Here is a 26,901-nt window from a genome sequence, read left to right on the forward strand (position 1 = left end):
AAGGTAGGTTCTGTGTTTTATTTTTTTAATTCATTCTTTTGACACATTCTTTTCTTTGAGTATTTTGTTGGCACAATAAGAAGTTCCAGACTCACTGAACTTACCCCACCTGGTTCCTTTTTATGAAGTTTTGCATTTACTAACTGAGATCTGGGTGTTTGGAGTGTTCATTGGTATTGGGATGGCATAGCTCCTAGGCCTTCTTCAGTGGACAGACCTAGGAAACATATGTATGTATACATAGATACATCTAAACCTTTTTATATCTGTCTGTGTATATAGATCAAAACCCATGACCTCCAATTCTGATCTAATATCCCAGAGTTATTTCCACATTTCCATGTTTGTAAAACATCTTCCCAAAAAGTGAAAAATCTGACTCTAACTATCCTAATATCCTAAATGATTTGCTCAGTTGATTTTTTTATAGATAGAGAAATAAACAGCAACACATCCATCTATGAGAGAGATATCAATCGGTTGCCTCCCATATATGTCCTGACTGGGAATCAAACTGGCAACCTTTTGGTGCCCAGGACAACGCTCCAACCAACTGAACCATACTGGCCAGGGTTCAGTTAATTTCCTGGTTCCTTAATATAAGCAATCTCCCCACCCTCCAGCTGCCCTCTCTCTTCCTCCCACCTCCCTTTGCAGCCTCTGATCTTGGGTGCTGGCCATTGCTGCTCCTCCATCCAGCACTTCCATCACTTTCGCACTAAGAGGGGAGGTAATGTCTAATAGAAATGACCGATACATTATGTGAACATGATAGAATAGGGAATGTATCTAAGTTTTCTTTCCAGTCAGTATGCCTGTTTTGCATAAGTTTTTTTTTATAGTTCTTATTGTGTTTTTTTAAACATTTGGTTTTTCCTGTAAGTAATTAATTGTAAAAATTCATCATTTACTCAATTGATTTTTTTATCTTTATTGTTGAAAGTATTGCATATGTTCCCTTCCAGCTTCACCACCCCATTGTCTTGTGTTTATGGCTTATGCTTACATGCATGCAAGGTCTTTGGTTGATCACTTCCCACCTACCCCCCCTCTCCTGCCTTCTCTCTGGGATTCCCTATTCTGTTCTATGCTTCCGTGTCTCTGGATCTATTTTGTTCATCAGTTTATTTTTTCATTTATTCAACTAATTTTTAACATCTGTTAGGAGTCTGAAATTGTGCAAGATTCTAGTGACAGAGGTATGTTCTCTGTTCTCTGCAACCTCTACTCCAATGGGGATTCGGGCAACTAAAGTACTTCACTGTGTTGCTCTGCTGTGATACAGGGGTTAAGAGACATGGAAGCTACCACCCTAAATTGGAGGGCCAGGGCTGTGGGGAGAGAGAAAGTAAAGATTGTATGTGAGTGAGTGAGTGAGTGTGTATGTGTGTGTGTGTGTGTGTGTGTGTGTGTGTGTGTATGTGTGTAGGGCAGGGTAGGGAGGGACAATGCTCCAAGCTCTGGGAATGGCATTCACTTCTCACCTATTAAATGAGATTTATCATTATTCACTGAGATGTAATAGATATGACAGGAATCCTGCAGCTAGGTTTCATTTCTTGTATTCAGCATTCTCTGCATACTATGGGATGGTGGTGAAAAAGGATGACACCGTTCTTGTTGCAAAGTTTTACAATATAGTGAGGGAGACTTTCAGGTGCATGAATGTTATATAAATCAATAAAGAAGGGTGGGGAATAGGCTTCGAAGGCGGGTGGGGTGGGGTGAGGCAACAAGGGAATTGCATACTAAAGACTAGAACAGGTCAGCAAACATTTTATGATAGTGAATATTTTCGTTGTGATGGGTCACGCCTGTGTGTTGTAACTACTCATCTCTGTCACTGCAGCAGGAAAGCAGCCACAGACATAAATGGGCGAGTGCGGCTCTGTTCCACTAACACTTCGTTTTTGAAAACAGAAAACATGACCACCCGTAGTTTGCTGATCCCTGGACTAGAATGTAGAATCCAAGAAGGCTAGAACTTTTTTTTTTAATGTTTATTGATTTTTAGAGAAAGAGGGAGAGGAAGAGAGAGAAATATTGACATGAGAGTAAAACATCGATCAGCTGCCTCCCCAATGTCCTCTACCATGGATCGAGCCTGCATCCCAGCATGTGCCCTGACTGGAAATCGAACAAGTAACCTTTTGGTGCACGGGATGTGCCCAACCAACTGAGCCACACCAGCCAGGGCTGGCTAGAACTTTTCTGCTGAGTGTCTTGTACACACATAGACACTGAATAATTGTGTTGAGTGAATGGAGGGAGAATTAGCCACTGTTCCAAACTGGGACTCTTGCAGTTAGGATTGTCCATTGTTTTCTGTGATGCTAGGGTTTAGTGCCAAAGGAAGCCAACTCAGGTACCTGTAAAATTCTTTGTCTGAGAACGTTCACATTCATTTTTGGGTTAATCATTTAGGATTGCCTGGTTTTTATTTGAGTAGAGATTTTTAAAGCCTGGAAAGGTTTTCTGGCAAGGAAGTCTTAATGCATAACAAGCTTATCTCTGGTCACTTTAGAAACAGTTTGTAGGTAGCTGTCAATGCAGAAGGTACATGAAGAGCTATAGATAAATGCATCTTGAAAGTTCACCCAACCATTAGCATGTCTTATTACATCAGGGAGGAAAGGCCACTAAAAGAATAAGGTATTTTTCTGTTTTAGAGCTTATGTCTGCTTTACCTAACTCATTGCATTTGTCCAATGTTTCAATGATAGGCTCCTCAGTTAATGAGCAAAGTAGAAGGTAAATTGCACCCTAGCACCCACCAGGCATTTTACACTCGTGACAGTTCGGGCACAGCAGGCAGGCAGTGCTGAGGTCCTCCTGGATTGGTGCACTGAGCACAGCTGCACTGTGACGTCTATCACTCACGACAGCTATACATCATAGTGTTTGCCCCGTGAAAGTCACTGTCTGGGCATGAAATAGCCTTCTGCTTTGCACCTTCCACTGGAATAGATACTGGATTCTCTGGGGAGTAAATTATGATTTACCTACCAATGCCACAGACATTGGGCATAGATTTTTTTAATATATTTTATTGATTTTTTTGCAGAGAGGAAGGGAGAGGGATAGAGAGTTAGAAACATCGATGAGAGAGAAACATCGATCAGCTGCCTCCTGCACACCCTCTACTGGGGATGTTGCCCGCAACCAAGGTACATGCTCTTGATCAGAATCGAACCTGGGACCTTTCAGTCCACAGGCTGATGCTCTATCCACTGAGCCAAACCGGTTAGGGCTAATACATTTTTATTGATTTCAGAGAGGAAGGGAGAGGGAGAGATAGAAACATCAATAATGAGAGAGAACCATTGATTGACTGCTTCCTGCATACCCCCTACTAAATTTTGTGAGCATTAAAACCTGGTAAGGTTTTCTTTTTAACATCTGATGTGCTTTTTCTAGCCATTAAATTTCTACTTCGGTTATATTGTTTCTTTCTTTTTTTTTTTTTTAAATATATTTTATTGATTTTTTACAGAGAGGAAGGGAGAGAGACAGAGAGTTAGAAACATCGATGAGAGAGAAACATCAATCAGCTGCCTCCTGCACATTGCCTACTGGAGATGTGCCCGCAACCAAGGTACATGCCCTTGACCGGAATCAAACCCGGGACCTTTCAGTCTGCAGGCCGACGCTCTATCCACTGAGCCAAACCGGTTACGGCAGTTATATTGTTTCTTTATTTGACTAGATTTGAGCAGTGAGAGCATTAATACTGGTGGTTCTAGAAATCCATGTAGAAGTTGAATAGGTAGCAAATAATTATCACCTAACACTACTCAAGACCCGTGATGTACTTTACATTGTGTTAAGAGAAGTAAGGGTAACAGATGTTTTACCAGAATCTTTTACTTCAAGGAAATTTAAACATTTGCGTGTCCTTTTCCAAAATGTGTAAATAGTTTAGAGAATAAGTAAAGGAATTTAGAGGGACCTGAGCCATTTTTCCTACAGATGCTGACTAGTGATGCCATCCTTTGTATACTAGACTTCTATTAATTGATAGTTTGGTTTCCTTTTCCTTTATAAGTTTGTTTGTGCTTGTTTCCTGTTTGATTTCATCACCTTTCATTGAGTATATTTACTGCGGACTATAAATTTTTAGAACTAGTTTTAAAGTGAACCAATAAATCAGTCTGTTTCTGCATTTGCAGTGGGATCATGAGACCTGGCCTCAACGCCATTCTGGGACCCACAGGTGGAGGCAAATCTTCGTGAGTATAACAGAGTATCAGTAAGCGTTCCCTTTGCATTTGTAATGTGCTTTTACAGATCACTTTTACAACGGCAGGCATTAGTTGAATATATGCTGCATGTCTAGTCTGGGTCCAGGCACTGTGGCTCACATGCCGTTGTGCCAGTTGTGGTTCTATCCTGAGGAGCAGGAAGTCTTAGAAGGGCAGTTTTCCTAACAGGATGTGATAGCTGATGGCGTACAGCTGTCATCTATGATGTGAGCTAATGGGGAGGAAAAGGAAGGGGATGACTTAAAAGTAAAGAGATGGAGCCAAGGGCATAAGTGAAGACTTACATCTCAGCTAAAGGAGCACATCGCCTGTGTTGGGACCCAGAGGTCAGGCAGCTTGGAGGGCTGTTGGGGAGGTCTGTGCTGGATCAGCCAACGGTGCATTATTTTCATGGTTTGGGGCTTTATTGTAGCATAGAGTAGACAAATGAAAGTTGAGAATTTAAAAATTATATAATTATAGTTGAACCCTAGACCTTGATCAGTTCATTTTCTAACTTGAGTGGAATTTGCATTCAGAGTAGCTGAGAGATATAGACTGAATTGGAGAGAAAAACTCACCATATATGTCCTTTTATAGGTTGTTAGATATCTTAGCTGCAAGGAAAGATCCACAGGGATTATCTGGAGATGTTTTGATAAATGGAGCACCTCAAACTGCCAATTTCAAATGCAACTCAGGTTATGTGGTACAAGTAAGTATTTGTGGATTTCCCTTTTAGATTTCTTCTGTCTGGACAAGTGCCTTGGCCAGGTCTCCTGGTCCCACTGCTCAGTGTGCTTCCCACTGGCTACACAATATGAGCATAGAACCAACTTTATTTATTCCAGCTATTTGTAATCTCCCGTAATCTATAAAATAATGTGAAATGAAAAGGCAAGGAGAATCTAGAATATGACCCCTGTAAGTTCAATCATATCAATTCTAGTTGTCATATTCCCAAAAGACTCTACCGTTTTACTTTTTCCCTACCTTCCCCTCTCTCCCTGTCCTAACTTAGAAATATATTTTTTCAAAGCCTTCTATAAAGCAGTCTGGAAATGTCTGCTAGTAGTAATCATAATTACCTCGGTTCTATTCGGGTATACAGAAAGGGAATGAGAATTATTCCATCAGGGTTGCAGCTATCTGAATATGGAGTTATTGGTATAATTTGTGTAATTACAAGTTTGTCATTGGCTAGAACTTTCCCTCAGGCATGTTATTCTTGTGGATTAAGTTGTATATACTGAAGACTGGTGGTAGTAGAAAAGACCTGATATGCCTTGTTTTGCCTTCAGGATGATGTTGTGATGGGAACTCTGACAGTGAGAGAAAATTTACAGTTCTCAGCAGCTCTTCGCCTTCCATCAACTATGAAGAATCATGAAAAGAATGAACGGATAAACTTGGTCATTCAAGAGTTAGGTCTGGCTAAAGTGGCAGATTCCAAGGTAATGAGAACACAGCTGATGGGGTCATTGCCAGCAAATAGGACCTCCCCTGTGTGGGTAGTGTTATTCTTATTCAGAAGTTTCTATAATGTGTGTGGTTAAAAGTGGCTGCTTTCTGTAATGATGAGAAAAGTCACTAGTTACATAATATGAAGGTGGATATTAACCAGGAAAAGGAAATTTGAAAATGATTGAATCCTGGAGGGAAGTATGGCCCTGTGGGCTGGTAGGTAAAAGTGTTCTTGCAAAGACTACATATCCCTTCCCTGTGATGACAGTGCTTGCTCCTCCCCCTCACTAACTGGGTAAGTCCTGTCTCATTCAGTGTCTGTTCACTAACTTTCATTGTTTTGTTTTCTCTTCCCCCACCCTCTGTTTGTTTTTTTTGTTTTGTTTTGTTTTTAGCTATTCTTCCTCTCTTCCTCCAGGAACTTTGTTCTGTTGCTTTGAAGGTATATTTCTAGAATTCATAAATGACTAAAATCCCAGGGTTCTTGCTCTATATGTTTCGCTTTGCTGTAATTTGGCTCCCAAAATTATTTTCAGTCAAATTAGTGTTTATTTCTAATTTGTGTAGCAGCCAACTTATTTTCCTAAAGCCTTTGTTAGGACACATTATCTCCCATTCCTCCCCTCTCTCCTCCTCTCTCCCTTCCTTCTGCCAGGGTTACTTACACACTGTCATGTGCTGGGCTCCCTTGGGTTTTATAGGTAACAGTTGTGGGCAAGAGAGACAGAAGTAGCTCCCCGTGTGGGTTGTGCAGAATCAGGAAGGAGGAATGAGATGAGTGAGGGAATGATTTACACACAGTTGAGTAGACATGGAAGACTGGTTGGAAGACATCAATGCTTTGGGTGAAGATGAGCTTTTCAGGCTGTCATGGCTCTAGTTCAGTCCCCCTGCGCTATCCCTTACTGAGGGGTCATGCATGAAGGTGGGGTATTCTGCTGGCTGCTGCTTCATCTGATGCTTTCAGTCTTCTGAAAGTGTATTTTGGAAGAATAAGTCTGAGCTGATACCATGTACCACTCATTTTTGTTTTATGAGTGATTGGGCTCACGTTTTTTGGGCTCTTTCTTTCCACTAAGGTGCTTTCCTGCCTTCACCGTGAGGCCGTCATCACCTGAGTCCCTTGCCTGGATTTCTAGGCAAAATAAGTTGAAGGCAGTTGTTCTCTCCCTTAGAATAAATTTATCAAATTGACTGAAATAATACATAAAAATATTTCAATTTTTATGAAATTTTAAACACAACAGAAATGTAGAGAGAATAGTCTGATTGCTATAGTTATGACATGATTGCAGTGTAATTAATATACTGGATTTCCCAGTTGTTAACATCTTTTTTCAGGAATGGGTTTAGTTTTTTATTTCTGAAATATTTTAAAGACAGTTATAAATGTCACATTTCACCCCTGAGTTCTTATTATGCTTTATTTATTTACTTATTTATTTTTAATCCTCACCCAAGGACATACTTAGAGAGAGAGAAGGAGGGAGGGAGGGAGGGAGGAAAGGAGAGAGAGAGAGAGAGAGAGAGAGAACATCAATGCGAGAGAAAAAATTGATTGGTTGCCTTCAGTACGTGCCCTGACTGGATTCAAACTTGCAATGCTTTGGTGCACAGGACTGTGCTCCAACCAGCTGAGCCACTCTGGCCAGGCTATGCATCTTTTTAAAAAGGACATTTGCCTATGTTACTGCAATACCATTATCAACTAACATAATTAAAATCTTAATATCAACTATGTAGATCCCATATTTTTCCAGTTATTTTTAAATGTATTTTATAGCTCAATTTTTAATAGGATATAGTCAAGGGCATGAGTAGCATGTGATTATTACCTCTTTGGAGACTTTTACTATAAGAGTTGTTTCCCACCTCCTGCCTCACCCAACCCTTCCTGCTCCTCCACCACACACAGTGACATTGACTGGTTGAAAAGATTGCGCCAGTGACCTGTAGAATATTCTGCCTCTGAATTTGTCTGAAAGAATGAGTCAGGTATTATGTGGTGTGTTAGAGTATAGATAGGGTCAATTTGGGAGGCCTTATGGTGATTTTCGAGGTGCTAATGTGGATGATAGAAAGTGACCATCCACATTAGCTGCCAAGACCTAGTTTTTTAGTCCACTGGAGGACTTTGTTTGGTGGGGGAGAAAGGGAGGAGTGTAAGGAAACTAATATATTATAGATGCTGTCACCTATTCATCTCCTATCTTTATCATCCTTTGTGGATTGTGCTTTCACTATGTCAGGGCCATGTCTTTAAATTCTAACTTCTGATCTTAAAACTAAATATTGGACTTGAAAAGGAACATATAGAACTGTTGGAAGCATGGGTTTCATATCTGGCTTAGCCAGGAACCTGCTCTGACCTGAGCCTCAGTTTACTTGTCTAATTAAAGAGAAACCTACCTCTTCTCCAAGATACTCATTTACTCGCGGTTCAGAATATATGAGGACACCAGACAAAGTGCCTTTTATAGGGTTGGCACTTGTTAGCAGCTCAACAAACAATAGTGCCTGTGGTTGTTTTTGTTAATAATGATAACATTTGTGTGTTAGGTTGGAACTCAGTTTACTCGTGGTGTGTCTGGAGGAGAAAGAAAAAGGACTAGTATTGGAATGGAGCTTATTACTGATCCATCCATCTTGTTCCTGGATGAGCCCACAACTGGCCTAGACTCAAGCACAGCTAATGCTGTTCTTTTGCTCCTGAAGAGGTAAGCGCTATGGGAACATTGTTCTTACATTCATCCAACATCTGATGCCCTGCTATGTACCAGGTATGAATCTTGGTGCAGGGGATTCAGCAATGAGCACAACACACAAACATTGCTCCCTTCTTTGTTGAAGGAGAACAATCAATTAGCAAATATAAGTGTTTCAAGAAAAATGAAGCAAGGTAAGAATATAGATAGGGAAGGCTGATATGGCGGAGGAGGGAGGTGCCATATTACATAGCAGTATGGTCAGAGAAGACCTCACTGATGTACCATGTGAGCTGTGAGTGAGATCTGGAGATCTGAGGAAGAGAGTTCTCATTGGAGGCAACAGCCAGTGGCCCTGAGGAGAGCAGTGGCCTTGACTAGGATGTTTGACTAGGATGGTAGGGGTGAGGTGGTAAGAAGTGTGTGGATTCTGGATTTATTTTCAAGATAGAACCAACAGGATTGACTCATGAAGTGGACATGGGATGTGATTATTGAGAATGACATAAGATTGATTTACTGACCTGATCCTTTTTGAGACAGAACAAACTTGTACACACTGCTAGCATATAGTAGGTACTTAGAAAATGCTTCAATTGAAATGATCTTATATAATAAAAGGGCACTATGCAAATTGACCCTAATGGCAGAATGACCAGAATGACTACTCAACCAGTTACTATGAGGCGCACTGACCACCTCTTGGTCCCTTCCCCTGGCCGGCAGGCTCCCATTGCCCGATGGTGAATGGGGAACCAGGGGTGGGTAGTGGCAGGGGGTGGGTGGCGCCAGGCTAAGGCTCCCACCTTGCTGGTCACCCCACACACAGAGGGCGACCCATGGTGGGGGCAGGGCCAGTAAGCGGGCAGGAATGGCCAACCTCTCGGTCCCTCCTCCCCGCCAGTATGCTCCAATTTCCCAATGGCAAACAGGGAACTGGGGGTAGGTGAGGGGGTCGGGCCGGCTTCTGGCAGCCAGGGAAGATGGCCCTGATCTTAGGCCAGACCTAGGGACTATACCCACGTATGAATTTCGTGTTCCGGGCCTCTAGTTCTATTAATAAAATACTTTTACTTATGATAGTTTTTGAATAGTACTTTTGGCCTTTGTTTCTTTGACACATAAGTAATAAATCCTGTGTAAAGGTTGTTTAGCAATGTTTGGGCCAACAAATCCCAGCCCTGCCCCTTATCAACTGTGACACCTTGGGCCAGTTGCTTAACCCTCTAGACTTTATCTGTAAAAGGAAGGTTATAAAACTGTTGGTACTATCAGTACTGCCTTATTGTCTCATAACAATATTGTGAAAGTTCAGATGAGGTTATCCATAAATATTTAAAAAGGTATAGTAAGTCTTCAGTAATGTTAATTTTACTATTAGGACAGAAGAATGAACACCAATTTCTATAGAAACAAGGACATACAACCATTGTTTTAATATTTAGTCCATAATAAGCTGTCATACTTGAACATACTTACAAGTTACCTGGGTGCTTGTTACAAATATGGATTCCATAGACCCAGTAGGTCTGGGAAGACTGTCCAGGAATCTATAGTTTTAATGCTCTAGTGGATTCTAGACCATTCATGGGACACACTTTAAGAAACTTTAGTCTTTTTTTTTTTTAATTAAATCTTTATTGTTCAGATTATTACATTTGTTCCTCTTTTTTCCCCCCCATAACTCCCCTCCTCCCAGTTCCCGCCCCACCCTCCGCCCTCACTCCCCACCCACTGTCCTCATTCATAGGTGCACGATTTTTGTCCAGTCTCTTCCCGCATCTCCCACACCCCTTTCCCCACCAAGAATAGTCAGTCCATTCCCTTTCTATGTCCCTGATTCTATTATAATCACCAGTTCGTTCTGTTCATCAGATTATTTATTCACTTGATTCTTAGATTCACTTGTTGATAGATGCATGTTTGTTGTTCATAATTTGTATCTTTACCTTTTTCTTCTTCTTCCTCTTCTTAAAGGATACCTTTCAACATTTCATATAATCCTGGTTTGGTGGTGATGAACTCCTTTAGCTTTTCCTTATCTGTGAAGCTCTTTATCTGACCTTCAATTCTGAATGATAGCTTTGCTGGATAAAGTAATCTTGGTTGTAGGTTCTTGCTATTCATCACTTTGAATATTTCTTGCCACTCCCTTCTGGCCTGCAAAGTTTCTGTTGAGAAATCAGCTGACAGTCGTATGGGTATTCCCTTGTAGGTAACTGAGTTTCTTTCTCTTGCTGTTTTTAAGATTCTCTCTTTATCTTTTGCTCTTGGCATTTTAATTATGATGTGTCTTGGTGTGGTCCTCTTTGGATTCCTTTTGTTTGGGGTTCTCTGGGCTTCTTGGACCTGTAAGTCCATTTCTTTCACCAGGTGGGGGAAGTTTTCTGTCATTATTTCTTCAAATAGGTTTTCAATATCTTGCTCTCTCTCATCTTCTGGCACCCCTATAATTCTGATGTTGGTACGCTTGAAGCTGTCCCAGAGGCTCCTTACACTATCCTTGCATTTTTGGATTCTTTTTTCATTTTGCTTTTCCGGTTGGGTGTTTTTTGCTTCCTCGCATTTCAAATCATTGACTTGATTCTTACGCTCCTCTGGTCTGTTGTCGGGAGTCTGTATAATATTCGTTATTTCAGTCCATGTATGCTTAATTTCTAGTTGGTTCCCCAATATAATATCGAGGGTCTCATTAGTTTTCTTGTAGATCTCATTAAGTTTATCGGCGGCTTCTAAACAGTTCTTGAGAGACCTTAAAAGTGTGGTTCTGAACTCTATATCTTCCATTGACAATTTTGTCCTGTTTCTTTGTCTCCGCATTTTTTATGCTTTCTTGGTGCAACCCCTAGTGGTCTTTGTGCGCAGTCTTGTAGTTAAGCCTTGATTGTTGTAACTAATACCAGGGAGGGTTTGACCTCCAGGCCAAGTGGCTATGAGAATCAGCTGTGTCTGCAGTAAGAGAACTTCTGTCCTCTAGGGAGGTGCTAATCTAGCCTTTGCCTGAGGCTATCCGGCAAATGGCTCTGTGCAGGGCTTGGGCGGGGCGGGTCGCAGAGGATCATCAGGGTGGGCCGGAGAGAGCAGTTATGGCGGCTCTCAGTCCTGTCCCCAGGGGCTCTGCCTCTCTGAGTCCCAGCACCAGCTGCAAACCTCGGAGAGAAAGCTGCACTCGCTCTGACCGAAGCCAGACAGTCCCGCTTCTCCCGTTTGAGTCTGGGTCCCTAAAGACTCGCCTGTATCTGGAGCTCAGAGTCTGCGACTCCCTCCCGATTGGAAACGCCAACCGCGCCCTCCGCCGCCAGTCCGCTCCCCGCACTCCGCACCTCAGAATTTGACTTCAGCACTGAGCCTCCTCTGAGTGTCCGTATGCGTTTCTCTTTCCTCCTAGTTGTAGGACTTCCACTCAGCCAGCGTTCCTGTGGTTCTGGGTGATGTCCATTCCGTTTTTTAGTTTCACTTTTGAAGTAGTTGTTCAAGGCAGCAAACTCCGGCGTTAACCTATGCCGCCATCTTGGTTCTCTATCCAGAAACTTTAGTCTTGAGTGAAGGTGGGGCTTCGGTTGTGGACTCTGAGTGGACCCTGCCTGGGTGGCCGCAGTAGTTCTAGGGGGAGACCCCGAGCCCTGAGCATATCTTCCCTAAACAGACTGAGGAACTAGGGCTGCGCCAGGGCCCTACAGAAAGCACTGGAGTTTGGAGCAGTGAGGAGCCTGAGGAAAAGCTGGAAGAAACCAGGACTGGCCCAGCTGGCTACTCCTACCAGCCCCTAAACCAAGATCCTGAACCAGAGGAGGTGGAGCTGGCACCAGCAGGGGATAGAGAAGATGTAGTTGCTGATATCCGGGATCAGATATAGGCCCTGGGGCTTTATTTGCCAGACCCATCATTAGAAAGTAAGGGAGATGAGGGAGCTACAGCACTGATCGACCGCAGCTCTAGTCCCATGAACCCAGAACATGTAGAGCTGGTGAAACGGAGGATGGCTGGATTAACCCTGCCTGCACCAGGAGCAACTGCTTGGGATGGGGAGATACAGACGCCCAGGAGAAGACATGGAACAGAAGACCCTCCAAGCCCGGCAGCATCCCCTTCCTGGAAGTGACCACCTGGGACACTGCCTAGACCCTGCAGTCCAGACTGGAACCAGCACAGGACTGAACACATCCCTGGGTTCCATCCTCCCCATCTGCCTTTCCACATCAAGGCCAATCAGACTTGTCAGAGACCCACTTTACTCCGTTCTGTACATATGGGGACATCGGTGCAAGCCCAACCCACTGTAGCATGTATTGCTCTGGAGAATAAAGCATCCTATGTACATAGCCAAAAAAAAAAGAAAAGAAAAAAAGGAAACTTCAGTCTTTCATAACAGGGTTGAATATAGATCCCTTAACTATCAGAGAGATAATATGAGATATGATGTTAGTAAGAGAAAATCAAGTTGAACCAGGAAGAAATTAGCTAAAGGTAGGAATAAACTTTTTTTTGATTCAGATGTTGAATGACTCATTATTTTCTCACTTTTACCTTAGGATGTCTAAACATGGACGAACCATCATCTTCTCCATTCATCAGCCTCGTTATTCCATCTTCAAGTTGTTTGATAGCCTCACCTTATTGGCCTCAGGAAAAATGATGTTCCATGGGCCTGCTCAGGAGGCCTTGGAATACTTTGCATCAGCTGGTATGGTCACCTTTTCATGCAGTGAGATCCTTCCTTAATAGAATCCTGGAAGAGAGCGGAGAGGTGGTCAGAGTGCTGCTTGATCTTTGAGTAGAGATAACATGGTTTCCACCACTCCAGACCATCTTTGGTCAGTTTGGTGCTAGAATTTGTCTTCATTTTGCACTGCTGGCTTATCATTTAGGTCTCTTTTTTGTCCTGTCTGAATATGCATGCATACTTTGTGTATGTGTAGGACTACTTCTGTTCTGTTCTGTTCCTATACTGTTCTGCTTACCAGCTCTAGTTTCCCTTTCCTAACAGTTCAATACGTTAGCTTCATAATCAGTTATTAGTCTAACTGAACATTTTTGGAAAGGCCTAATACCGCCCTTTCCCCCCAAATCATTTGTCTTCTTAACCATATATATAATAGATCAAGCTGTATCATTTTTCCCCCTGCATGGGATGTTGGTCTGCCTTTATGAGGATTTATGGAGATGCTGCTTAATTTTGTAGTAACATTTGATTGAAGATTTAGTCCTTGAGTGGATATGAGTGACTTACCAGTCAATAGAATGACTACTTCTGAGTCTTACTTTAATGGACCAATATTTCTGACAGTTCTGGGTTGCCTGGTTCTATTTCAGATGACAAGGTATAATTATTATTATTATTATTTTATTTTATTTATTTATTTTTAAAAAATATATTGTCTTGATTTTTTACAGAGAGGAAGGGAGAGAGATAGAGAGTCAGAAACATCGATGAGAGAGAAACATCGACCAGCCGCCTCCTGCACATCCCCCACCGGGGTTGTGCCCGCAACCCAGGTACATGCCCTTGACTGGAATCGAACCTGGGACCTTTCAGTCCGCAGGCCGACACTCTATCCACTGAGCCAAACCGGTTTCGGCTATTATTTTATTTTTAAAAAAATATTTTTATTGACTTCAGAGAGGAAGGGCGAGGGGGAGAATATAAAAACATCAATGATGAGAAAGAATCATTGATCGGCTGCCCCACAACTGGGGGTTGAGCCTGCAACCCAGGCCTATGCCCTGACCAGGAATCAAACCATGACCTCCTGGTTCATATGTCGATGCTCAACCACTGAGCAATGCTGGTCAGGCTATAATTACTTTTTTACGACTCATGCAGTCTGCTTCATTTTAGAGATATTTGATATTATTGTAGATGATGCTCTATGACCCTAACTATAGTTTTAAATATTCCCTAGCTATCTTTTAAAAATTGTTCTTGTATAATCTCTGTTACTTAAAATCAAGGATACTTGCGTTTGGGGATTGTAGGGGAGATGAATCTGAGAGAAGACTATAGGCCAAGTGGAGCTCAGAACAGGCACAAGAAGTGAAGGTAAAGCGTTCAGGTGTGCCATGCTGGGCACGTCCTCTTGAGAGTGCTGCTCTGGTGATTTGTTCTCTTTGCTGGAACTATAGCAGCATAAGGGGTAATAATTTGGACCTGAATTCAGTAGGTGGAGAAGCAGTCATTGCTAAAGTGGGTACTGGCATTGAGGTAGTCACTAGCTGATCCCAGAGAGCAGAACATACTCTTGGCTTCTCCCAAACACGATCCTGCCGTGCCTTAGTTGCCGTTGCATGTTGCCTTGTTTTAAGGAGCATTAGTCCAAGTTGCAGCTTTTTATTTTTTTTAACATATATATTGTTTTTCTTATTTGCCTGGGTTGCCTTCTTCTGTAGGTCACCACTGTGAGCCCTATAATAACCCTGCAGACTTCTTCCTGGATGTCATTAATGGAGACTCCTCTGCTGTGGTATTAAACAGAGAGGTCGAAGATGGTGAAGGTATGTGAATCTGTCAAGAGTCACAGATTATTGCCTAATTGAACTGCCTGAAGTTCAGCAGTATGGCAGCTCATTGAAATGTAGTTTTGTGAATTTATATAACATATAAATTTAATGATGCCCTCTGATACCAGTTGTCTTAATCCACTTGAGCTGTTGTAACAAGAATACCACAGGCCAGGTGGCTTAAACAATAGTCATTTATTTCTCACAGCTCAGGTGCTAGGAGATTGTTGTCTGTTGGGGCCCCAGGGCCTGGTTAATAGCTGGACTACCGTTTCCTTGCCTGGTGGAAGTGGAGAGGGGACTCTTTTAAAAGGGCACTAATCTCATTCAGGAGGGCTCCACCCTCATGATGTAACCACTCCTCAAAGTCCCCACCTTGAAATAACATCACATTTGGGATAGAGTTTAGCATATAAATTTTGGGGGAACACATGTATTCAGTCTTTAGCATCAGTCAACACAGAGTTTGTTGCCCATGAGTGCTGTGATATGATAGTGTCAGTTCTAAGGGGAGTTTTCATAAAAAATAAGCTCATTTTTAATACATTGTTTTGAAAGAAGAAACTTAGCTACTTATGCATTTGTACATAGTAGAAAGCAGGGACCAGGTTTTATATTAAGAAATAATAGCTCTCTGTGGTAAGATTTTTATTTTAAAACAATCAGAGTACAAATATTACAGTTATCAGTGGGTTTGCTCTATCTATAAGTTTATGAAAGTAGTCTGGCAATTAACTGTTTTTCTAATGTGTAAAGCAGTGACAGGTCCAATAATTTTTATATTTAAACTTATAATGAAGGTGTTAGGGAAAAATCCAAGAAATGGATTCCAGAAAAATGGGCTAAATCAGTTATTTTGTTAATGTTTCTCCCTGTCCATTTTTATTCCAAGTCAAGGAGACTGAAGAGCCTTCCAAGAGAGATAAGCCACTCATAGAAAAACTAGCTGAGTTTTATGTCAACTCCGCCTTCTTCAGAGAAACGAAAGTTGAGTTAGATCAACTCTCAGGGGGTCAGAAACAGAAGAAGAAGAGCGTAGCCTTCAAGGAGATCACCTATGCCACCTCCTTCTGTCATCAACTCAGATGGATTTCCAAGCGCTCCTTCAAAAACTTACTGGGTAATCCCCAGGCCTCCATAGCTCAGGTAACCTAGACAGATTCTTCTAATTATGCTGTGAAATACTCATGTGGGGAATTAGATTCTGATATAGTCTGTTGCAGATTATACTTTTCTTCTGTCCAACACTTCCACCTCACTCCACTTGGGATATGGAAATAGTCAATAGAATAAACAAAGCACAGTTAAGTTTTTAACTGTGGCTAACTTTTTTTTAAGTGTTTGTTTTTTGACTACCTAATTCAGATATTTTGTTGATTTAGACAAGCTATAAGAGGTCATCTTTGTAACCCCCGCTTCCCTCCGCCTCCCCCACACCCCCTTCGCAAAATGGTGAAGTAAAGGAATTGTTTAGCCACATATGTGGTTTCCTGGTAGCTGCACACATTCATTTTCTGATTTATCCAACAAGTTTTTATCGATCATGTGCAGCATTTGGGAGCTTGTACACAGTGGTGAGCAAAATGGGTAAAAATAAAATCCCTGCGCTCCTGGAGCATACTTTCTTTTGAGGAGAGACAGCTGTTAAACTCATACAGAAATAAAATATATAGCGTGGCAGAGGGAAGAGTGGGCCATGGAGGAAGTCTAAGCAGGTAAGTGGAGAAAGGAAGAGAAGGAAAGGAGAAGGGGAAGGAGAGAGAGGGGACAGGGGTTGGTTTGCATTTTAAATCAGGTGATCAGGGAAGCCTTCGCCTGGATGTCAGTGAGTGCACCTGAGTGTGGGAGGGGCCGCCGCTGTCTGAGAGGAGAGTCTGTGTGCAAACGCTGCTCATTATTTTTATTTATGTATATATTTCAATCCTCACCTGAGGTTGAGAGAGAGAGAGAGAAAGAGAGAGAGAGAGAGGAGAGAAACATTGATAGGTTGCCTCCAGATGTGTCAACCAGGAATGGAAACAGCCACCTGAGTATGTGCCCTAACTGGGAATCGAACCACCAACCCTTCACTTCACAGGACAACGCTTCAACCAACTGAGCCACACTGGCCAAAGCCAAATGCTGTTCCTTATCACTCACCTGCATTTAGGGATTCTATTCTAGGCGAGCAGTAGACACCTAAATTGTTTTGCAATGAATACAAAGGTAGTAAGCAAACTTGACTTCCACTAAATAAGGCTATTCATTGTCAGATTAAATTTCTCTTTATTAAGATGAAATAATGTTCTTTTCGTCTTTGGGCTGGTGCTGTTGATAGTTGTTGATTATTACTCCTTTATGGTTTTTGTTATCCTTAAACCCACTGTCATATAAAACCCTAGTATTTCTAGTTTTTCTCTAAGAAAATGATTTTAGACAACTACTTCTGTTAATTTTATTACCCATTATGGAATTTCTGTTGACTGCCTACAGATGACACAAAGCTGGCTGTTATGAACCATTATTGACTATTTACCACATGCATCATAATTTTCCTACTTCAGTACTGTTGCCCTTTAAGTATTAATACCGAGAGCCTCGATCCCTCTTTGAGATGTACTGCTAATTGCTCCAGGCATTTTTGTTATTTCGCACTTCTGTCAGAACATGAGCACTTCTGTGTACTATCAACCAAGTGTAAATGTCTACTCTTTTAGAGTGGATTTGCTGTCATTTGGAAACAAGTCTGGTGAATCAGGTCAACCTGATTACTCAATGGTCAACAGTGAGACACTGTAATGGAGTTCATTCTTTAGTGTGATTTACGCATCATTTTTTTTTTTTTACTTGGAAAACAACTTCAATTTCTCTTGCCTCTAAAAGTGTTTTTAAGGTGTCTTGTCCAAGTCATATATATGGCAGCTCTGGGCAGGGCGTGATTGGAGTGTGGAGCTATTTCTGCTGCACCACGATTCCGTATCTTCTGGTGCTGGGCTCCCTTCAGCGGCAAACCCCAGGCCTAGTACCTCCAGGTCACACGCTCAGCCTATTTCCCTCCTCAGTGAACTCAGTTCCACAAAAGACATTCTAACTATGTTCAGAGCCCTGGCAATCGCATAGAATAAGCATAGAACCTTGCATCTCTGAGCATCTGACTGCAGGGGGGCGGGGGGGGGGGTGGGCGGGTACAGCTCTTGTTCAGATTTGTGAATACTGGAATATTAGCTTAGGGCAGGAGTAGGCAAACTTTTTTATAAAGATGAAATAGTGAATGTTTTAGGCTTTGCAGGCCATGTGGTCTTTGTGCATGTGGTCTTTGTGTCATGAAGTCAACTGCCATTTTAGGGAGAAAGCAGCCGTAATAATTCATAAACAAGCGAGAATGGCTGTGCTCCAATTAAACTATTCGTAGATATTGAGATTTGAATTTTCTATAAATTTTATGTGTCAAAAATATTTTTTTCTCTTTCTTTAACAATTAAAAAAATGGTAAAGCTCTAGCTGGTTTGGCTCAGCAGATAGAGCATCTGCCTGTGGACTAAAGGGTCCTGGGTTCAATTCCAGTCAAGGGCACATGCCTGGGTTGCAGGCTCAATCCCCAGTGGAGGCCGTGCAGGAGGAACCCAATCAATGATTCTCTCTCATTGATGTTTCTATCTCTCTCTCCCCTCTCCCTTCCTCTCTGTAATCAATCTATAATAATAAAAGCATAATATGCTAACATTCCCAACAAAGCCTTCCCAACAAAGCCGGGGCTGCGAGGGCCGAAGCAGCCACCATGGCTGCCAGGCTGAGCCCCTTGCATGAATTTCGTGCATAGGGCCTCTAGTAAAAATACATTTTTTTAAAAATGGCAAAAACTGCTGTCATCTCATGGACTGAACAGAAATTAGCTCTCTGACCCCTAGTTTTGGGTTTTAAACTTGCATGTATGTCATTTGCTTCTCTAAGTGTTTGAATGTGTAGCTATAAAAATGTTTTATGGCCTCCTGCTGATAAATCTTATAGCAGTTTTGCAGCTGTACTTAGGTTTGAACTAGTCATTTAAACTATTCAGACTTTGCCTCTGATAATACATTTAACCAGAGGTTGTATTTGGAAGATCTTGGACTGAATAAATTGTATAAGAAGATTTAATATTCATTTAATGTGCCAAGTTTGTTCTGATCAAACTGATTTGAAAAACATTACCATATCTCTTGGAGATTCATTATTTCTATAAGCATATTAAATATTTGACTTTGGATTAGTTTTGGCCATAAACATCCCTCAGAGCTTACCTTGAGAAATGTTGGTAAATACATTTGAACAAAGATGGACTCACACATGTGGGGGATTTATTTTTCTATACAAAATAGAGGCCAGATACACAGATACGCAGACAGGGTCTTTGCGTGTTTCATAGTACAACATGTTTACTCTGTCTGTTTTCTTTTTCTTAACTCAAGAATGAATCATGTAGATGCTTTAAAATTATATTAAATATAAAAGATAGAAAACATCCTAATGACAATGTTGATAATCTGTTAGTATAAAATATCAAGTTTGAATGCAAAAGAAACAAAGCATGTGGAGTGGCCAGTTTAAAGGTCAGAGTATTCTTAAAGTAGCACTGTGTGAAACTATAGACTTGGATACATGCTCATGCATACATGTTGATGATGTCATCATCACCTCTTTCGGAAGCGTGATCTGTTGACATGAAGTACAGTATTTTCTGAGGGTAATTAAAATATGCCAGGATAAAATAGTTTGGTCAGATTTCTTATTAGCAATGGAATTTTTAAAGGCCATCTCTAACCATATTCTTTCTAGACTGTGGTCTTCACAAATCAGCCTTCACAGACCCTGGTCCTGTTCTCCAACTTGGTTTGCTCCACACCTAGAGTGTGCTTGGCAAGTTACTTCAAGTCTGATAGCATTGCACAGATGTAGGACTGAGGTTGTTTTGTTTTTTTTACTTGGAAGGTTTCAAGATACCTACTGGGATATGTTCTTTTAATGACTTTCTTATCTTTTATATTTAATATAATTTTAAAGCACAATAAGTAGAATATCCTCAAGTAAATTATATCATAAAAACCCTTTACTCTTTGCTTATAGAAGTGTCCTTATGAGACATTTTTTTCAGTCTTAAGAACAGCAGTGATGTTTATCCAGTTTTCTTAGGACTCATCAAAGGGACTAAGGGAAGGTAGTAAGAGTGGGAAAGAATCAGCAGCTGAGTTCTACACGGGGAGCTGTGGGCCCTAAGGGCTGTGGTTGCTGGAGAAGCAGTGACCGGAGAGTGGGTAATGGAAGCACTCGGTGCCCTCAGAGAAAGCTGGCTGAGTGCCTTGTTGACAGTGACAATGCATTTTTCCATGGAGGATGGAGACTCCCCTCGGTAGGAAAGGCGGTTCCCTGCTTACCCCTACTTCCTAATTGAGCAAATTCCATTGTTAGAAATGTTGCTATGTGTGCTTTAAAGGATATATTTGCTTTTAATGTTAAGAATAAAGATATCCTGTTTTCACTTAAACCTCTTGAAATATTATAAAACAATGAATGTTCTCTAGTACAAAAGTTGAGAGTTCAGGCCAGAACTCTTAGCCACTTGAATTTTATTTTCCTTCCCGAACCATTTGCTAGATGCTTGCGTTGTTCTCTGGTCTCTGTGGCATTCCCAGGCCCAGCAGCTTGAACTGGCCCCTGAACTGGAAGCGCCTGGAAGCCCCTGGAGGAATCTAGCTTTTCCAATAGCCTACTTCCTTCTCTTTCATTCTCCCCATCAACAGATATTTTTATATTAGTTTAGAAGACAGTCTAATAACATCTACTGTTTTATATTTTCCCAAGGATTTTGGTCAAGCCATTTAAAGTGTCTATCTCAATGGAGTGAGTTGCTTATATAGCCATATATATTTGTAATAATAAATGGTGTGCTAAGTTTTTTACCTTTAATTGAAACTCTTTTCTCATTTTGAAAAGGTAATCGTAACAATTATCCTGGGACTGGTCATAGGTGCCATTTTCTATGATCTAAAAAATGACCCTACAGGAATCCAGAATAGGTAAGTACATTTGGATCTTGGTTTTAAAAAGTGCTGTTACTTATTCCAAGGTAATGAGCCTCCATTAAGAATTTGCTTTTCAGACAAATACAAGATGAATTGACAAATAGGATAAGCCAGTGAATTGAAAGCCGTGAGGAGGCTTAATTTTCCTCTCTATATAGTGGTAAAATATACAGAACATAAAGTTTAACCTCTTGTCCACCTTTAGGTGTGCAATTCAGTGACATTCATTTCATTCACATTGTTGTGCAATCACCACCAACCAACTCCAGAACATTTTTTCCACATTCCCAAAGTGAATCTCTGCACTCATTGAACAATTCTGTACCGCCCGCCTTTTCAGCCCTGGGAACCACCATTTTACTTTCTGTCTGTGAATTTGACGATTGTAGGTATCTCATATAAGTGTATCATGCAGTATTTGTCCTTGGTGATTGGCTTATTTCCCTTAGCACAATATCTTCACGGTTCATCCATGCTGTAGCCTGTGTCACAATTTCTTCCTTTTAAAGGCTGAATAATATACCTTTGTAATTTTTTTTTGTTTTCTTGTTTTATTCGCCACATTTTGTTTATTCATTTATCTGTCCATGGAGATATGGACTGTTTCTACCTTTTGGCTGTTGTGAATAATTTTTACTATGAGCATGGGTGTATAAGTAAAAATTGAGTCTCTGCTTTCAATTCTTTTGGATATAAACCCAGAAGTGGAGTTATTAGATCATTTCATAATTCTATTAATTTTTTGAGGAACTGCCATACTCTTTTCTGTAGCAGCTGCACTATTTTGAATTTCTACCAGCAGTGCACAAGTGTTTCAATTTCTCCCCAACCAGGTCTACACTTGTTATTTTGTGTGTGTGGGTGTATTTTATTTTGTTGTTGTTTATTTTTGTCATCCCCCCTCCTCCCCCGTTATAATAGCCACCCTAATTGGTTGAATTGATATCTCGTTGTGGTTTTGATTTGCATTTCCCTAGTGATTAGTGATGCTGAGCATCTTTTCATGTGGTTATTGGCCTTTTATATGTCTTCTTTGGGAAGATGCTTACTCAAGCCATTTGCCCATTTTTTAATTGGATGTTTTTATTGTTGAGCTGTAAGAGTTCTTTATATATATGGCTATTAACCCTTCCTGGATATAAATTTGTAGATATATTCTCCCATTCTGTTGGTTATCTGTTGATAGTGTCCTTTAATACATACAGTTTTAAATTTTCTCTTAGTCCAGTTTATCTGTGGGGAGCTGCTATAGGCTTAAGCTTCGGACTGACCTGTTGGCAAAGTCACAAACAAGTCCAAGCTTAGAGGGCACAGTCCTCCTAAGCATAATTAGGCTTGACCTTATGATGCTCCCTAGATCTTACCTGGGAAGCTAATGGGCTGAGGGAAGTGCAGCAAGCACAAAAACAAGTGAAACTCACAAGAACAGTGTAAACAAGTGAAACTCACAAGAACAGTGTAACCTTGGTAACCACTACCTTGTTTACCTCTGACTATAAAATAAAGGCTCAGCTTGCCTCGGGATCTTTCTCTGTGGCCTCAGCCTCAGCCAGGCACAGGAAGATCCACGGAGACTAAAGAGAGCTAGAGAGTTCTGAACGCTGTCTCCGTGTAGAACATTCTTTGCTGACTCTGTCCACACCTTTGGGAACCCCTGCACCGCTGGGGCTGGACCCCGGCATTTATCCATTTTTTAGTTTTGCTGTCTGAGTTAATGTCCATTCTATTTTTTTTTAAATTTGTTTGATGTAATATGGAGTACTACCAGAAAAGAATTAGAATACATTAAAATATTTAACAAAAAGTATTTATAATAAAATAAATTCTTGTAATTTAGAAGGAATTTCACTACCTACCAGTTCAGAATCATTGTGAACATTATTGTACTACTATTAGATGTAAGACTTAACGAATTGATCTGAATTATTGTCAGGCCCCATGCTCCTGAAATTAGCTTTTACTTTTTAAATTGGTTTTTACTTGGATATTAGGCTCTTCATGTGTGTGGTTGTGGTACATGCTTAGCACTTACTCAGTTTACCTTTCTGAGTTCCAGTCACATTGTGCCCTTAAAAATATTGTTTCATGATTAGACTTTGCAATGGGCTCATGACATATGTGAGTACAGGTGCTCAGCGAGTTGCAGACAGCAGAGTCCCCTGTGCTTTGGGTATCGAGAGCTGCCTTGTGTCAGGCACTGTGCTCCCTGCTTTCCACCCACGGTCTCAGGTCGCTCCCCTGCCCAGAGGGGTGGGTGGTATTATCCCCATTTTGCTATTGCCGCAAGTTTCAGTGGCTTTAGTTGAATGTATGCTGAGGTCTAGAAAAGGGTGATTGTTTATGCAAGAAAGAAAAAGCATAAAAGTTTCTCACTCAAATAAAAAAATATATTTCCTGGATGGAATCAGATAGTGTCATTCTACAATGAGATTATTATGGCAGCGCCTCTTCAGAGCTATGCCATTGTTTTCTCTACCCTTTCCTGAGGGCTGTGCTCTTACCTGCAGTTCCCAGACTGGCTTGTAGTTAATGGCTTGTGCCTTTACAGATGCCATATTTTAACTGATCACAGGATCGGGGTCTCTGCACCTTTTGTGTTGTGCAGTGGGAAGCATTTGGAAAAAAGCATTTGGATACCTGTCCTTAACTGTAATTTAAAGAGGCACTGCAATTCTAGCCATGGAAGATCTTAGAAAGAATCCAGATAAATAAAGGAGAGCTTTAGCTGTTTCTGTAGAAATAGAACATTGGATTTATTTTAATTGACTTAAGTTTGCCATCAGATTTTCATCAGTTGAAATTTCTCTGGAGGCCAATGCTTTGCTTCTCTTCTTTGGGAATGAATTATTTCAGGGAGAGGCTCTGTCTGTTTTTACTCTAATCTGTGCAATGGACAGGCAGTTTTGTTTTTAAATTTTAAACTTTATTTACTGTACTTTTTAAAAATCACCATTAAATGCTGACCTCTTAATGTCCAAAGTTGAGAAGTGAAGGGGCTGTTAGGAAGTGATGTTATACATTAAGCAATTATGGTTTGTCTACATTTTTAGTGGCACAACAAAACTAGGGACTGAAGTAAAACTCAGTTGCAATTGTTGGAAAAACCCGCTCAGGACTGAACTGAAGCCTTGGTTGCTATCAGCAATCTCCCCTTGACTACTACCTTTATTAATCAGGAGAAAGGGCAGCAGGATAGAGTCAATTATTGGCACATGCCAATCTGGATAGTGGGTTGCAGGGCCAACTGAAAGCTGGAAATCTGGCTGGTGGCTGCCGCTCTTTCAGGATCTGGGGTGGGACAACAGGCTGGAAAAGTCTAGAGGCAGAATCAGAATACAGTAAATTCTTTAAAAATAAAAACTGTTTTTACTATAAAATAAATTATCTTATGATTTAATAGGAATTTCGCTATCTGCTAGTGCAGACTCATTATTGACATTATTGTGTTGTTCGACTAACAAATTGAGCAGAATATTGCCATGTCCCATGTTTCTGATATTAGCTTCTCCTTTGATATTAGGTGGTTTTTTTTGTTTGTTTGTTTTTTAATTCTAAAAAGTTGCATAGCTGCTTGTGTACAAGGCCTGTTTATTTCCCATTTATTCATTATTGTATAAACACTTACTTTGAAATCAGACTATTGCCTAAGTTCTGTTCTTTATTATCATTACTAGAGGCCTGGTGCATGAAATTCATGCATGGGTTGGTTCCCAAGAGGGGTGGGGGGTAGGGGGCAGGATGCTATTGGCCCTCCAGGTGGGCGGTGGGACGTCTCTGCTGGCCCAGAATCTGGATCCGTCCTGCTGACGTTTGTGCTGGTTGTTGGGAGTCACCTGGCAGCTGCTTTTATATCCTTTCTTCCTTGCAGAGTGTCTAGGGAGGGGAAGTGGCCACAGTGTCTGAGGCCAACTTCCAAGAGGCTAGCGGTGCTGTTGGGATCATGCCATGGCACTGGTCTGTCGGTGCCTGGCCTGTTCTCCAGAGATTGGACATGCAGGACTACTGAGGGAGTGGCTGCCAACGGGCAGTGGGCTGCCGGGAAGAGTCGGTCAGCTGAGTGGTGCTCCCACTGTGGGAGCGCAGTGACCACCAGGGAGTAGCTCTTGCATTGAATGTCTGCCCCCTGGTGGTCAGTGCGCGTAATAGCAACTGATCATTCTGGTCATTCAGTTGCTTAGACTTTTATATATATAGATTATTGTTGGTAGAGACAATCAGTATCTATAGACTCTTTGTTTCTGGGGTTGTACCCTTGGATTTACATAATGTGCCACTTCCTCTCCTAGTTTCAATTGGCATCCTTAATGTTAATTAAATTGTTTGGTCATACCAGGGAAGCCCAACGCTGTTTCAGGTGTATGGGCATGCTTTCATAAAATTTATATTTTTATCAAAGTGTAGATAGACTGAGTACTTTCCTTTTTAGACCTTAATTATTTTACTGAGAGAGATTTGCTTACATTTTGAGCACATTGGAAAGCATGGAGTGGGTTGTCCAGGATAATACGAAGGTTCTTCTAATGACTGTGTGGTGAATGTATATAAGGAGGTATTGCTAGAGATATCACTCCACTCTTCCATTTTGCATCCTCATGTCTTAGTTCCTTCTTTGCTTTAAAAAGTGGCTAAGAGAGGCTTTAAACTTTTGCAGGCTTTACTTGACTATTTCTCTGTTCATGCGTTAGGGTGGTACTTGTGTTTTTGTTACTTGATATTAAAGGTGGCAGCACTTTATGACCTAGGTAATCGTCACCTTGGCTGCCATAACAAAGAACCACAGACTGGATGGGTTAAACAACAGAAACTTATTTCTTACAATTCTGGAGATTTGGGTGCCAAGATGGTCAGTTTCTGATGAGGGCCCTCTTCTTGCTTCCTGCCTTCCTGCTAAGTCCTGGCATGGCACAGAGAGCACTGATGTCTCCCCCTTTTCTTCTCAGGGCACTAATCTTGTCATGAGGGACCTCCCCATGACTTCATCTAAATTTAATTACCTTCCAAAGATGCCACCTTTAAATATCATCACCTTGAGGGCTTCAACATAGGTATTTGGGGGAGACAGTTCAATCCATGGCTACCCAGGGCTGTGAATTTGGGGCACCACTGTGGTACAGTAGGATGGAGAGAGACTTGTGGGGACTCACACTTCCCTTCCCTCACTGTTCTAACTTGAACAGTTGTTTCACATTTATCATGTGAGGAAACAGTTCAGCAGGTAGGAATTGACCTAAGAACGTGTAACTGACTGCAGTGCTTTTCTTCCCCTTCTCTCACCGCAGAGCTGGGGTGCTCTTCTTCCTGACCACCAACCAGTGTTTCAGCAGCATAACAGCCGTGGAGCTCTTCGTGGTGGAGAAGAAGCTCTTCATGTGAGTGTGGCTGTGTTCCGGGAAGGGCGCTGTCCAGTGTCAGGGCTGTTGATCAAATTGGTCACATCCAGAAGTTGGCCACAGATTGGTCCCTGGGATTACCAGTGTTCATTGAGAAAAACCAGCCTGGAGCTGGGAGGGAAATCATGAGACCAAGGGAAAGGGGAGTTTAAAGATTAGGGTATAGCTGCAAAGGCAATGGTACAGAGAATGTAAGAGATAAAGGCTGAAAAGGATCTTTTGCAAGAAGTTGAAAGAGATTTGCCTATATTTACAAGCTGGAGGAAAGGAATTGTTAGAGAGGAAAAGAAAGAAAGTTTGTGGAAAAGTTTGAACTCACCGGAGGAGGATGTCAGAAAGAGGAGGGACCTAGGTCTTCATTGGGGAGAAAACAGGATTTGATAGCTGACAGGTTGGGAGGTATGATCACTGAAGGAAGAAGTACCGTGTTTTCCTTCATCATGAGAATGAAAGGAGAAGGTTTAGTGACCCAAAGCTCTGCTTGGGGAGCATGGAGAATAGCAGCACCACCTTCTTCATGGTCAGAAGTGGGGAGAAAGCAAAGCCTGTGTGACCACTGAGATCA

General features: G+C 41.4%; 1 protein-coding gene across 2 annotated transcripts in view; it reads left to right on the top strand.

The window, feature by feature from the left end:
* Nucleotides 1-26,901, top strand: part of LOC308532185 (broad substrate specificity ATP-binding cassette transporter ABCG2) — a 52,910-nt gene that overhangs the window by 18,517 nt on the left and 7,492 nt on the right. For both annotated transcript variants that reach the window (XM_081109490.1, XM_081109491.1), the window contains exons 3-11: nt 4,170-4,229; nt 4,842-4,956; nt 5,543-5,695; nt 8,265-8,422; nt 12,943-13,094; nt 14,798-14,902; nt 15,801-16,054; nt 20,858-20,940; nt 26,226-26,315. In XM_081109490.1, the coding sequence (XP_080965616.1) occupies nt 4,170-4,229; nt 4,842-4,956; nt 5,543-5,695; nt 8,265-8,422; nt 12,943-13,094; nt 14,798-14,902; nt 15,801-16,054; nt 20,858-20,940; nt 26,226-26,315 (1,170 nt within the window). The remainder of the gene's footprint in view (nt 1-4,169; nt 4,230-4,841; nt 4,957-5,542; nt 5,696-8,264; nt 8,423-12,942; nt 13,095-14,797; nt 14,903-15,800; nt 16,055-20,857; nt 20,941-26,225; nt 26,316-26,901) is intronic.

Source organism: Myotis nattereri, assembly GCF_964212035.1.
Source record: "Myotis nattereri genome assembly, chromosome: 1".
NCBI classification, from domain to species: Eukaryota; Metazoa; Chordata; class Mammalia; order Chiroptera; family Vespertilionidae; genus Myotis; species Myotis nattereri.